This window comes from Rhinatrema bivittatum, chromosome 4, assembly GCF_901001135.1.
Source record: "Rhinatrema bivittatum chromosome 4, aRhiBiv1.1, whole genome shotgun sequence".
In the NCBI taxonomy this organism is placed as follows: domain Eukaryota; kingdom Metazoa; phylum Chordata; class Amphibia; order Gymnophiona; family Rhinatrematidae; genus Rhinatrema; species Rhinatrema bivittatum.
In genome coordinates, this window is record NC_042618.1 from 73,372,438 (window position 1) to 73,387,741 (window position 15,304).

The 15,304-nt window shown below is 42.9% G+C and overlaps 1 protein-coding gene across 2 annotated transcripts in view; it reads left to right on the forward strand.

Moving 5' to 3' along the window:
• Positions 1-15,304, forward strand: part of TRIM9 (tripartite motif containing 9) — a 167,150-nt gene that overhangs the window by 101,447 nt on the left and 50,399 nt on the right. For both annotated transcript variants that reach the window (XM_029598341.1, XM_029598342.1), the window contains exons 4-6: positions 607-717; positions 1,297-1,450; positions 7,339-7,496. In XM_029598341.1, coding sequence (XP_029454201.1) covers positions 607-717; positions 1,297-1,450; positions 7,339-7,496 — 423 coding nt within the window. The remainder of the gene's footprint in view (positions 1-606; positions 718-1,296; positions 1,451-7,338; positions 7,497-15,304) is intronic.

Sequence of the window (15,304 nt, forward strand, 5' to 3'; positions counted from 1 at the left end):
TGCTCACGTGGGCATTAGAAAAGGTTCACTGTAAGAGCAACCTCTGGGGCTTGGAGTGGTGGGGGCTGTTTTCACAGCGCCACCTAGTGGCAAGGCATCAGACTAAGATTTGGCAGATTTTTTGGGTAGTTTCTCTTTGCAGATCTGCCTATATGTTGCTCTGAGTATAAAGTTCCTGTGTATCTTGCTCCTGCTAAATTTGCGGCTCAAGTTAGAACTGGGAAACAAGTGCATGTATTTGAAAATGTAATGTACATACATATCCTCTTCTGATATCTTCACACCTCCAGAAACGCCCAGTTTACAAAAGCTAATGATAGCTACTTAATAAAGCTAGATAGCTATATTTAGCCTCTTAGTGGCGGCATATTTTTAAAACTGCAGCTAGATCGATATGCCCAAAAGTCTGTGAGACTTGTAAACCATGTTTCATCATATAAATGTGTAATGTTGTGTTAGATCACAGTTTGCACACAGAATATTTGCAGTTTACCTTTTACCTCCACTTTTTCTTCAGCTTTCTTTAATCTCCTTTCCTAAACCCGTAAGTCCCTTATGAAGCACAAGTTTGTGTTGATCCATTATCCTCTTCATATCTAATCCTAGGTGGTGAGGGATCAGATATCCCACTGCACAGTCAAATTACGCCAGACCACTGGGTTGATGGAGTACTGCCTGGAAGTCATTAAAGAAAATGACCCCAGTGGGTTTCTTCAGGTCAGTATGCTCTTCATCTGCCTCAAAAGCTTTCTGGCCTAAGAAGGGGGTGGAAAAAACGTGGACTTTCCAGTTCTCAAGCTGTGACGATGCGAGCCAGAGCAGAATAAGGAGAATCTGGGACTGAGATGCAAATGGAATCTGTGCAGATGCCCATTGTTAAATGGCCACGCAACCTCTGTGTTTCAAGCTGGCATTGTCGTAACGTGAAATTTAGCAAAGAACAGGACTTTATCACAGTACAAACCCAGACCTCCCAGTGCTATAATCAAATTAGTGAAGTTTGCTCCAGCACAAAATTTCAAACCATTGTCCTTAAGGTCTGATTTTTATAGACCTTAAGGACATTATATTCATAAGCTTTTTTTCTTTTTTTTTACAAGCAATAGGACAGAGTTATGCCTGCTTCACATAAACTAGTGTGACTGAAAACAAAATCCTTTTGCAGCATTCAGGGTCCTGAGTTTGTTCTAGTCTTCAGCCTTAAAAGCCTGACATGGTGGGATTTAGTGCATCCTAGATACATTGCAAATAGTTCTGTATCATGGCATTTGAGGTTCTTCTGTTCTGTGACATCAGATATCGGATGCGCTTATCCGGAGAGTCCACTTAACGGAGGACCAGTGGGGCAAAGGCACACTCACTCCAAAAATGACTACAGACTTTGATTTAAACTTGGACAGTGGGCCTCTCCTGCAGACCATCCATCAACTAGACTTTGTGCAGATGAAAGGTAAGGGTACTCTATGATTCATGCTCCGCTGATAAGGAAATTGACATTTACATTTGTCAGTGCTTTGTACCCTTGTAAGGATTTCATCTAATTATCCAAAATGTTTAAAGAGCATTTAATAGAGTGGTGAAAAATTCAACTCCACAAATTGTAGACAACCTTATAAATCACAGATAGAATAAGGACCTTTAGTGCACCCAGTAATCCTTTCTTTCTTTCTTTTTTTTTATACACCATCTCTGCCAGCTAAAACAATATTGCCTTTCACTCCTCATTCCTTATTGCTGTCCTGCTCTGTCTTTAACTCTTCCTCACACTCCTCTCAGCTGCTCGGTCCCTCCCCATGGACTCATCTTTTCCTTTCCGTAAGTAACAGTGCTGAGTCCCTAGCCGATGATTCAGTCCTCAGCAGAGTGTTAAGATACTTGGCTGTGTCTTAGCTGGCTGTTTTAGGCTAGATTGCAGTTGAAATTAGGATTGATTTGAGCTGGCTAAGCCTGGGATGTTGGCACTCAGATTAAAAAATCAGCAGTAGGAGCCCACAGTTTGTGGCCCAAATCTGGCCTTCTAGTTTCCCTATACGGTTACGTTTAGACACTGTGCGTGTGGGGGGGGGGAGGGGACTAGCTGACTAGATTCATTTTAGCATCGTCCCCTTAGCGGTTTCCCTCTGGGCTCTCCGATATATTGGCTCATCCCCCTTTTTCTTATCACACGGTATCTTCACTCTCATATCTTCTGCTTTGGATTTCTCTTACCAGCCAGATTTTCATAAGTCCCAGTTGCCTTCCGTGGTTCAATTATTTATGAATGTTTTTTGGTTTAATATTAAAGCACGACCCCATGTGCCGAAGAGGTCTGGGGCAAGCCCTATAGGTTGCAGTGACGACTGGACAGCAACGCACAATGCTCCTGTTCTGTTATTTCCCGTAGGGACATTCATTTTACTGTGGGATTTTTAAAGCTTTGATCTTTCCTCTTACCTTTTTTTTTTTTTTTTTTTTTAAATTAATTTCCGATCTGCTGAATGGATCATCTCTCCACCTATTTAAGCGTGCAGGTATATATTACAGAAGCCTCATTTGGTGTCTGCACCCCAGGCTGCGTACGTTTGATCCCAAACTTGCTCGATCTTAGGCTAATAGCTTTGCAAAATGGGTCATAAAAATGTTACATACTTTGTGATACCAAACATCTGTGGAAAATACGTGTTTTTTTTTTCTTTTCAGTATTCAGCAAATTTGTAATCATAATCCCCCTTCTAATTAATATTATTCCTGGTGTATAATTTGTTACACTTTGGTATGTCCCTATTAGATCTAATTAATTTTGAAAGAGCAGAAATGTGTGAAAGCTTCGGGAGTAATTTCACACCTGTCAGGAGCTTTGGGCTGCCAGGGAACGCTGAGCAGATTTGACAGAGCAGCAGACAAGAGACTCAGCTCTCCACACTGTTCGCATTTGCTGTTCAGATGTCAGTTATATTTCTTAGTCATTGGTGGGGGGGGGGGGGGGTATATTTTCTTAAAATGCTGATTAGTTGAGAGTTTACAACCAACTATATCTTGGCAGTTTGTCATGGAAAAGCCAGTTTATTCCCAACACACATCAAGAAAAGTTGCAAGTCCCCAATCTCTAAGGCAAAAGGAGAACTTGTTGGAGGATAGGGCATGTGATAATCCCTCTTTTGGGGGGGTCATTGGCCCCGTGTTTGTCACTATATGCATCATAAGAAACATTTCCTTGACAGTCTGTTCACTGTGATCGTTCCCTGGACAGAGCACAAGAACCTGAAAAGGGAGAATCTATAAAATAAAAAAGACATCAAGGGAGATAGAGAAGCCAAAAACAGGGGGGGTCAAGCTTTTATCAACATGCTTCAATATATAAAAAAACAAACAAACTTAGAGATCGATATATTAAAGTGCTCTAACATAGGCTCATATTACTGACATGTAAATCAGTTTGTAGGTAAATTCCTCATATTAAAGTTAGCACATCAGTGCAGACATTAACACACAAAAAAAATCATAACTCTTTCCTTAGATGTACTCAAGTTTCTCAGGGTAATGGGTCTGCGTTAACATTCGCACATTTTAACGTGGGCTATTTTATGATGCGTTCATAGTAATGAACTGATTCACATAACGCAGCTCATTATGCAGTTTGCATAGATTTTGTGCTGATATTCGCGATAACTAAGTAACATGCATTAAAAGTGCCAACAATGCACTTAACTTACATAAATATACGTTAACAGTGCTTTTAATGTGGATTAACGCTGTTTGGATCATCGGCACGATTTAGTTCATCAGCCTCAATGTAAGCCCCTTTCAGAATGAATCCCACTTTCCTTGTGCACAACCCTTTCCTCACTGACATTGGCAGGGGCCCATCTGAGAGTGAGGCAGATACCGGGAGAAAGGGAACCAACAAAGAGAAAACAAAAAAAATAGAAAAACACAGGTTTAAGATTGATGGGATGCTGGTGCCAATGGAGGTGGGTTAAACCTGTGTTTTAAAAAGTTGCACTGCGCACAATGCGGTAGATTTTTAAAAAAAATACGCGCAGGCGTCCATGTGCTCGCACTACCCGGCACGCACACATGGACGCGCGATTTTTTTTTAACAATTAAGGAGCGGACTGGGAGGAAACTCTCCTACCCTAACCTCCCTTCTCCTTCCCCTCTCCTACACGCCCCCTATCCCTATCCTAGCTACCCCTATTTTTTTTTTTTATTACCTTTTGCTCCTCCAAAGGAGCAGTAGAAAGTTGCACGCGCCGGCACAGCGGCAAATGGCCACTGTACCAGGCGCCTCCAGCCCCACCCCCGTCCCCCGGACCGCCCCTTTGCCGAGGCCCGGCTCTTGTGCATGTAACAAGAGTTATGAGTGCAGCCGGGCCCCTTTTAAAATGCGCACGGTGCGCGCAAGGCCCAACCACGCACGTAACCCCTGTTTTGTACTCGGCGCGGGCCATTTAAAATCAGGCCGAATGAGTGCAATCCCCACACCCATCTTCCCTCACCCCTCCAAATTTGGCAGATCTTGCTTTCTAGAGGGATCACAAGAAGATCTTGGAACAGGGGAGTCTGGCAGAGAGGGGTTTGGGGGAGTGGGAGTGGGAGTGGATGCACCCAGGCCTGCAAGGAAGCCCCACGTGTGGCCAGCACTTGGCAGAAAAAGTTGCCCAAGAGCTGCATAGCCTTGTGTAACGCTGTCAAGATTAACAGCCAAGAAACGCCCGAGGACCAAGGCTGCCCCACAGGCAGCTTTGCATTGCACAAGAGATGATCCCAGTGTGCTGGGCCTTGAAGACTGCATTGTTATTCATGAATCAGCATTTCCTTGCTCGCTCTTACAGAGCTGGATTTTTCCCATTTGTCTCCCCACCCCCCACCATCTCCCTAGTGTCGTCATTTATTGCAATGTCCCCGTGATAATTGTAGCAATTAATTTTTGTCTCTGCAGTTATACAGGGAGGGTGTGCAGCCTGTATAGAAATTGCTCTATGGCTAAGGCCCAGATCTGCAAGATAAACTGTAAGCGATTATAACCGGTTTGTTTATATATGGCTTGCAGAATTTCCTTTAAAATAATTTTGCACCCCTATATCTCAAAGTTTGCAAGCAGATACTTTTTCATTGTCTTTCTGACCTGCTTGGCATTTTGTGGATCTAAATTTGATTGTAATCTGCCTTGAGGCCATTCTTAGTAAAAGGCAGAATATCAAATGTCTAGAAATAAGTAAGTGTCCTTTTCGCATTTTTAGATTCCTTTCTGTCTTCATAGTGTCTTACACTTTCTTATTTTTGCTTCCTTGGTCCACTTCTTGACATTTTGTTTGCTCCGTTCCTGCTTCTGGTCCTTGTTCGCTTCGTTTTCCTTCTCCATCGGTCCCTGGCCTCCACTCTGTTTCTTTGTACTCACTTAGCTGGAGGAGCAGCAACGCGATAGGGGCTGCGTGGAAGCGTCTTCTCTGGACATGGTCCCTCAGGCTTCCATTGGGGAGCTGCCAGATGTTTCCCAGCTGTAGATCCTCATCGCTGGCTGACTGATGGGAATTGGTCGTCAGTGCGTTTGTGCAGTATCTGGGCAAGCCACAACGGATCCGTCTGAGGTCCAGCTTTTATAGTGACGAATATGTCTGCAAATCATGCAGTTTTGCTCTTCCAGTCTTGAGATGCTAGTGCCCTGTGACAAGTGGCTTAGACAGACCTCAGCAAACCCATGAAATACGTGCAATCCAGCAAGGGTAACAATAGAAGGAAGGCACTCCTCATTTACCCAGTGCCCTGCCACAAGAAAACATTGCATTTTTCTCTGAATGGATATCCCCTAATTGTATTGAATGATTTAGTGAATGCAGACCTACAAAGCCAAGCAACAGCCTTCTTGTCCGCTGAGTTTAATCATCAGTCCACCTCTTGGTTTTATAGAGGGGACACTTCTATAATGCGTGACATAATTAGTCTCCACAAATGCTTGGTGGCTTGGCTGTAAGGCCCCAGTGGTAGAGGTCAGTTATGCATTGCCCTTTGCTTGTCCTGAGCCTGTTTCTTAAACATAATAACTAGCTTCATATAGTCATGCTTTCTGACAATGCTAGAAATAAACCTAAACATTGGTTTTAAAACAAAAAAAAAAAAAAGTCAAGTGGGCAGTGGTGTGGCCAGCTTGTCCTCTTGGTATTGCCTCACCCGGGGTTTTCTGCCGCTGCCAAGTGACCCAGCTTCTGATGGAAGACTCTCGCTCGTTCCTGGTTGTTGAACTTGTAGTCTGACGTCTTGCGGCGTTTGTTAGTCCCTGGCTTCTTTTGTTAGAGACTAGCACTGACCTGTACCCAGAATGCACGAGCAGGACGGGGAGAGGGGCTGCCCTAAAGTCTCCATCCAGAAAGCAGGTCACTTAAGGGCCACGAGTGGGTCTGTGGATGCGATGGTCAGCAACCTAGGCCTCACGTAACGTACTCCCACAATTTTGTAAATGAGCGTTTCGAGTTTTTTGGGTTTTTTTTAACACAACAGAATTGTCCAAAACATCTTTGCATTTTATGAGCAACCCTAAGCAACAGAAATAAAGGTGTATAATTGGGGTAGGGGAGACGTTAGGCCTGAAGGTACCTATTTTATGTGAGGTACTGAGGGCCACCAGCAAGGAAGCCAAATCCCCCCCCCCCCCCCCAAAAAAAAAACAAAACAAACAAACACTGAGCGGTAAGATAACCGAATAAATTTAACCAATTATCTGTACACAGGTATTCAGCCTTACTTACTTGGCTAGTTTTGCCACTGAATAATATCCAGTTAAATCTAACCACTAAAAATTTGTATGGGTAGATTTAGGACTGCCATTTGTGGGACGAGTTTTCCCTGGCTAGATTTAGCTAGTTAACACTATAATTTTGGATAAATTTAAAATCTTGTCCCAGGAACGCCTTTGTCCTGGTCCCTTTCTATCCAGCTAAAATTGTGTGGCTTTTGATTGTAAATGCACAACTTTAGCTGGATAAAGGGACCACATTTTTAAATGAGTAGTTTTACCCAACTTAAACTTGTTTTTTAGCCAGGTAAATATTTTAAGTATTGACGCTGTAGTGTTTACAGACAAACAAAAGGGTCAAAGAGTAGTGAGCTAGAAGTAAGCTAGTCCCTTGTTCTTTTGCCCCGTGTCTCCATTTCATAGACCCATGCAGTGAGCCGTTCTACAAGATGTCAGTTGATCAGAAAACTAACCGCCACTACCTCCACTGCATTGGAGGAGGGTTTTTTTTTCTAATGAATTCCAGACAGTTTCTGATTCTTGACAGTAAATTCCAGTGTGCTTGTACCACCTGTTCTCTGGGGAGTTTGGCCCAAGAAGCCAGGCTGATGCTAAATTTTGCTTAGTTCCCTCTGCAGTGCCAGCACCCCCGATCCTGCAACTGGAAGAATGCTGTACCGACAATAACAGCGCCACCTTGTCCTGGAAGCAGCCGCCTTTGTCGCTTGTGCAGGTGGAAGGCTACATCCTGGAGCTGGATGATGGAAACGGCGGCCAGTTTAGGGTAGGTACGGAGCAGCAGTCGCCCAGATTCTGCTCAGAAAACTTGTCCAGGTGGATTGCGCTGACCGATCTGCTTGTATCCACATTGCACCCTGAACAGTATCCTGGCATTTTATGCTCTGCTGTTGGGAGGCTAGAACACTGGTGAATTTTTGTCTTGAGCAACAGTTTTATATGGACTGCATGTGCTTTCACCTATAGCAGATATCAAGGAGCTTTACAAATGCATAGATAACAGTAATAAGGTAGAACTAAAGAGGCTTTTTGTAAACCTTTCTGCTGGGAATTTTCTCAGAGTGATATTCTCCAGCTTGGTATCTACAAGAAGCGCAGAAGTGTTGTGGCACCTCAGAAGTTGATGGCTCTGCGGCCTGGCTGACAGCTTTTGCGCTGGAGTTTTTCTTCCTTGTTGGAGAGTTCAATTCTGCAGCGATACAGAGGGGAAACGCTGCCTTCCCTACACTACTTATATTTCTCCGTCTCTTTATCAGCTGTTTCACCTTTCTGCACTTGAAAAGGAAATGTCCTCGTTCACACTTACTGTAAGGAGGAGGCTGGAAATCACTCCCTTTTGTCCTCTGAAATCATAAATTTTGTACAATCATTTAGAAAAAAAATCACTAAAGATTTTTACCTCCCTGGTTATTTCCCTTTTTTATATCCAGTTGCAGGTGTGTGGAAACCATAAAAAAAATTTCAAATAATAATGGAAATGATTTTATTACATTAAATACTTTCTGTAAAATAATAGTTTCCCCCCAGTGCAAACACATCCTGTTGCCCAGTTTTAAGCTTCATTCTAAGCGTGCAGAACATAAAATGACTTTTCACTTTTAACTATGATGCAATTAAGTATGTTTAAATCTGTTTATTGAACATGACCAATATAACAAACATAAGCCAGGAGGAGTAGAATCTGCATCATCTTGAAGCGGAATACAGAATAATACATGCCTGTTATCTCAGAATCCCCTTCCAACCCATCTACCCCATATCCCCACCCCACCCCCCCACACACACTCCCACTTATATGTGGAAAAATGTCAGATTGTAGCAGTACCAATGCCTAATTATTAGATAAGAGCAGTGGGAAAGCCAACAGTCACTCAGTGCATGGTTTGGAGGAATGTATCTTTTAAGGCTACTAATGAAACAGGAGAGTTAGGGCATCCCAACAGAGAGGTTCCAATAAAAATAAAAGTAGTCCATTGCCTATAAATAATCACCTGAGCTAAAGAATTCCAAATTACCCATACCAACTGAAAAGCAGGTTGTTAATGTAAACAAAAAATGTACTTTGAAATGTCTGTATGCCAATATCAAAAGTCTAAGAAGTAAGATGGGAGAGTTAGAGTGTTTAGCAGTGAATGATGAGATAGACATAACTGGCATCTCAGAGACCTGTTGGAAGGAGGATAACCAATGAGACAGTGCTATATCGGGGTACAAATTATATCGCAATGATAGGGAGGATCAACTTGGTGGGATGTGGCAATTTACATCTAGGAGGGTATAGAGTCCAACAAGATAAAGATCATACAAGAGACTAAATACTCAGTAGAATCTACTGAGAATCTACTGAGTAGAATCTCTCCCACCAAACACAGCAAGACTGATTATCACCCACTAAACTGATACAGACTTACCAACCACTGCACGTTCTACTTCTTGTTAAACTTCTTGTTAAACTTCTATCATCCTCTTCTTCAACTCCCAGTTAGAACCATCCTTGTTTTATTGTAACTGCTTCTTTCTGCGCACTTGTTATAATTTGTTATATTTTGCAAATATATACGCTCATGTTATAGTTATGTACGTTTATAATTTATTGATCACCCCTTGTTTTATGTAAACCGACATGATACGAACTCCGTGAATGCCGGTATAGAAAAAAACTCAAATAAATAAATAAATAAATAAAATATATGGGTAGATATCCCATGTGTGTTGGGTAAGAGTATAGTGATAGGAGTATACTATCATCCACCTGACCAAATTGATCAGACAGATGATGAAATCCTAAGAGAAATTAGGGAAGCTAACCAATTTGGCAGTGCAGTAATAATGGGAAATTTCAATTACCAAGAGCACAAAGGAGAGCAGAAACTGCACTTGAAGCTATATCGCAGAAAACAAAAAGTGCAGATGCGTCTTTCAATCCTGACAAGGTACTCACACAGTGTTCAAAAATCAGAAAATGTTTTTATTAGTTCAATTGGGCAACTCCACTGGTTTATGAAGCATATAACTTAACGGCGTCCCCCGACACGGTCCCATGTTTCGCCTCGGGCTGCATCGGGAGGGCACGCCACCAGGAATTCATAAGTAAAATACTGACAGCTGGTATGCTGGTATGCGCTCCCTGTCATTCTTAAGCATACCAGCTGTCAGTATTTTACTTATGAATTCCTGGTGGCGTGCCCTCCCGATGCAGCCCGAGGTGAAACACGGGACTGTGTCGGGGGACGCCGTTAAGTTATATGCTTCATAAACCAGTGGAGTTGCCCAATTGAACTAATAAAAACATTTTCTGATTTTTGAACACTGTGTGAGTGCCTTGTCAGGATTGAAAGACGCATCTGCACTTTTTGTTTTCTGCGAAATTTCAATTACCCCAATATTGACTGGATAAATGTAATATCAGTACATTCCAAACCATGCTAGAGACATAAAATTCCTGGATGGAATAATCGACTGCTTCATGGAGCAATTGGTTCAGGAACCAATGAGTGAGGGTGCTATTTTAGATTTAATTCTTAGTGGAACACAGGATTTGGTGAGAGAGGTAACTGTGGTGGGGCCACTTCGCAATAGTGATCATAACATGACCAAATTTGAAATAATGACCGGAAGGGGGAAAAATATGTAAATCTACAGCTCTAATACTAAATTTTCAAAAAGGAAACTTTGATAAAATGAGGAAAATAGAAAAAAAACTGAAAGGTGCAGCTACAAAGGTTAAATGTATACAACAAGTATGGACATTGTTTAAAAATACAGTTTTAGAAGCGCAGTCCAGATGTATTCCACGCATTAAGAAAGGTGGAAGGAAGGCAAAACAACTATTGGCATGATTAAAAGGTGAGGTGAAAGAGGTTATTTTAGCTAAAAAAAAAAAAAAATCCTTCAAAAATTGGAAGAAGGTTCCATCTGAAAAAACCAGGAAAAAGCATAAGCATTAGTGTAAAGCATTGATAAGGCAGGCTAAGAGAGAATTTGAAATGAAGTTTGCAATAGAGGCAAAAACTCATAATAAAACCTTTTTAAAATATATCCGAAGCAAGAAACCTGTGAGGGAGTCGATTGGACCGTTAGATGACTGAGGGGTTAAAGGGGCTCTTATGGAAGATAAGACCATTGTAGAATGACTAAATTAATTCTCTTCTTCTGTGTTTACTAATGAGGATGTTGGTGAGATACCAGTTCCGAAGATGGTTTTCAAGGGTGATGAGTCAGATGAGCTGAACCAAATCACTGTGAACCTGGAAGATATAGTAGGCCAGATTGACAAACTAAAGAGTAGCAAATCAATTGGACCGGATAGTATGCACCCCAGTGTTCTGAAGGAATTCAAAAAAGACATTTCAGATCTATTTGTTAAATTTGTAGCCTAGCATTTGAATCATCCACGGTATCTGAAGACTGGAAGGTGGCGAATGTAACCCCAATATTTAAAAAGGGCTCCACGGGTGATCTAGGAAACTATAGACCAGTGAACCTGACTTCAGTGTCAGGAAAAATAGTAGAAACTATTCTAAAGATCAAAATCACAGAGCATATAGAAAGACATGGTTTAATGGAACATAGTCAGCATGGATTAACCCAAGGGAAGTCTTGCCTCACAAATCTGCTTCACTTTGTTGAAGGTGTTAATAAACATGTGGATAAAGGTGAACTGGTAGTTGTAGTATATTTGGATTTTCAGAAGACGTTTGACAATGTTATAAGAGGCTTCTAAGAAAACTAAAAAGTCATGGGATAGGAGGTGATATCCTTATGTGGATTACAAACTGGTTAAAAGACAGAAAACAGAGAGTAGGATTAAATGGTCAATTTTCTCAGTGGAAAAGTGTAAACAGTGGAGTTCTTCAGGGATCTGTACTTGAACCGGTGCATTTCAATATATTTATAAATTATTTGGAAAGAATGCGACGAGTTAGGTAATCAAATTTGCAGATGATACAAATTATTCAAAGTAGTTAAATCATAAGCGGATTGTGATAAATTGCAGGAGGACCTTGCAAGACTGGAAGATTGGGCATCGAAATGGCAGATGAAATTTAGGGGTAGATTTTACAAATTTGCGCACACGCGTACTTTTCTTCACGCACCAGGCGCAAACAAGAGTACACGGGATTTTAAAAGATACGCGCGTTAAAATCCGGGATCGGCGCACACAAGGCTGTGCAAAATTGGCAGCCTGCGCATGCCGAGCCATGCAGCCTGCCTCCGTTCCCTCCGAGGCTGCTCCGAAATCGGGCTTGATGGACCCTTGGTCTGATCCAGTATGGCAATTTCTTATGCTCTTAACCATGGATCATGACCCCAGATGAGGGTCTCAAAACCTTCAGCTGGCAGTCATAAGTGGCTCTATGGCAGTTCTCTTCAGGCACCAGCAGCTTTCGTAGTGGAAGTTAGCGTGGTGCCTGTGAGCCAGCACACACTCACAGGCCCTTCAGTGGCACTGCCCTCACATGAATTTCTGTGAAACCTCCTCACACAGAGCTTGTGCTGTCTCACAGACCCCATGCTGACTTTCATTACTAATGCTGCTGCTGTTTGCTGCTGGCAGGCTGCCATTCTTGGGACCAGCCATGAGTGGAAGGGAGTGCTGAGTATATATGGGCCAGTGGAAATTGCCACTATTCTTCTCTCCTCATCCACCGCTGAACCTACCCAACAGAAAAATGTTGCCATTGTCATCAGCCTGCCTTCTTTCCCACCAGTTGCCATCCATTTGTCTGAGGCCCAAAAGGAAAATGTTGCCACTGACCCTGACCAGGAGGATGTTTGTAGGAGGGGGCTTTATGAAGGGGCGAGATCAGAGGCATGATGGGGTTTGAGGGTTGGATCAGCTGCCAGGGAGTTTCCGAAAGGGGATCAGGTGGAAGGGGCGATTTTGAGAGGGGATGGGGAGGAGAATGTGAAGGGGATGGGGTGAGGGAGGGAATGACAGGATCAGTTGAGGGTTATAAGTATGGTGTAGGGGCGAGAGATGATGATCTGGGGGGATGCAAAATGGCTGGAGGGATGAGAAAAGGGATAGACTAGGGGATTGAGAGGAGTTGGGGGGTTGAAAGTTGATGGGAGGTATCCACTGGAGAGGGTGGTGGTTGAGAGGATCAACTAGGCAGAGTGGGGTTTAGAGACGGAATAAGCTGAAGTGCAGGGAGGGTGAGAGTGGGGTGATTGTTGAAGTGGGACTTTCCCCTTGCTAATTTGTTTTGGTCATCATCTGGGATCTTGTGAATTTTCAAGTGCTGAAATGGGGATCAAATTGGGTAAAAGATTGGGAAACCCTGGCTAAGAGTGCATTTGACACTGCTAAGGATATAAGAGCACATTTGCTGTTATTTAATCTTAAAAAAATAGCCAGCTGGTTGCAAAATTTCTGTTCCCATCTTAGGATTCTCATTGCTTACAAGATTTGATTCTCTAGGAAAATATTTATAAGTAAGATAATGGATTGAAATTTAACTGTGTTTAAGAGTGAGCAATTTTCATTTATCAGGGTAAATAGCCACTGAGCAAGGTAGACCAGCTGCCTTAAAATTGCCCTCCCTCGTTCTAGCTAAATAAAATGTGTGACGTTTCACAAGATGCAGACTTTTACCCATATTTAGGGAAGGCATTCCCAGAGGTTTCCTTTGGGCAGGAGCAGAAAATAATGCACATAGAGTGCATCTTCACGTTTCCACACACTATTTTCCATAAAAATTGCACCCACACACAGAGCAGGTGAAAAAGTCCACAGATGCCTTCCCTTTCAAATTCGGTGCAAAGTCTGTGGGTGAAAAGCAACCTTGGACCTTGCACGAAAGCAGACAGTTTGCCAATTGTCCCCATAATGTTCTGGGCTCTTTTTATTTTCATCAGGAGGACTCTCAGCTGTCCCCTTATGATCTGTGATCTTCATAAGCTGTGGTAGGACTTCATAAGAGCATAATGACCATGGACTTTACAGCTTCAGACACTAGCCAGACACCCTAAATAAAAGCATAATAAATTGATTCGGGTCAGATGGGAATGCTTTGTTTGACACTTTTATAAATGAAGGATCACTCCAAAAATTACAAAGCCCAAAAAAGGTCCTCTCTTAAACTTATCAAAATCCAACAAACAGAGGACACTGTACTTTCCTTTATGTACACCGATGTCCGGTATCTCTTATTAGGCTCTACCCTGTGTTGCTGATAGCCTTATTAGTAAGAATACCGTTTTTAATTTTTTCTTTTATTATTTCATATTTGAATGCAATTTTTTTTAATGTATCTTATTTGCCATCCATTTGTGATATTCCTCAACTGAAAGCATTTAAAAATATGCTTATCTTTATAAAGTTAGCTCTCTCTTGCACGATCACCATCTATCGCCTTCATTAGCATTGTTTTATACTTAGCTATATTTAATAAGAAGCTATCTTCTCCTGTAAAGACCATTTGTTATTGCGAGATTGGAGCCATCTGTTATTGTTTGTAAGGTTTTGGGTGGACCCTTGGACACTGTGGCAGATGACCACGCCCACGGGGGAAGTCCCGTGAGGGGCCACAGGTCAGGCTCAGCTTTAGGACACACAACACAGAATTATCTTTTATTAAACAGAGTTGAGAAGCCACCAGAGGTGGCAGAAGTGAGTACAGATGAAGCCCGGCTGGGCTTGTAGTCCCTCAGGACACTGGAACAGCGATCCCTCAATAGCTGTGCTGTAGTGGAGAGAAACTGAGATAGTGAGTACAGTGGAGCATACACAGAGTACTGGTATAGAGCCTCGTTGGTTGATTACTCACACAGTGGTTTCTCCCAGAAGGTAACACAGAAGCTAGAATAGAGGCAGGCCCTCGAGGAGCGAGTACCTGGTTCCAGGGAACAGCTCTGAGAGAGTATAGATGGTAACTCACTGATGGTGTAGGCAGCGGTTTCTTCCAAGCAGAAGTGAGCTCAGGCAGCGAGTCTGGGAACATAGGCCCTTGAGGAGCGAGTACCGGTTCCAGACAGCGACCTGAAAGAAAAGAGAGAGGCCCCCGAGGAGCGGGTACCCCGATAGAGTAAGTCCAATTAAGGAGAGGCAGAGTAGCTAGGTACGGAGAGCGAATCCCATCCGTAAGGAGTCCCATCACCATTGCTAACTCAATTAGCTAGCAAACAGAGTAGGCTTTTGTATCCGGGATGCGTGACGTCATCACAGGGGGACACCCCTGAGGTTCGCGCCAAAGAAAGAATAAGAAGCAGGGCCGCGTGGCGAGCACGTCCTATGGTAGCTGAACAACATGGCGGGATACAGTGCCCAAGCCGGACCAGGGCCACCAGAGAAGATGGCAGGCAGATGCCACGGCAGCCAGACATCCATCAACCGCGGGAGGAGTTGTCAAAGAGGTAAGGAGGGTGGAGTGGAGACGTCGGACAGCGACAGTCGCAACACTGTCAGGCAGTGTTTCAACCATCCCGTCTTCATCAGGGACTAAGAGAGCTATATAAAATCAAAATCTATTGTTACTCACAAAACTTTCAATCCCCGGATCTGAAATGGACATAGGTCATTGGTCCTTTTAACATTTAAATAGCATACAGTACCTCACACCAGTTGTCCCA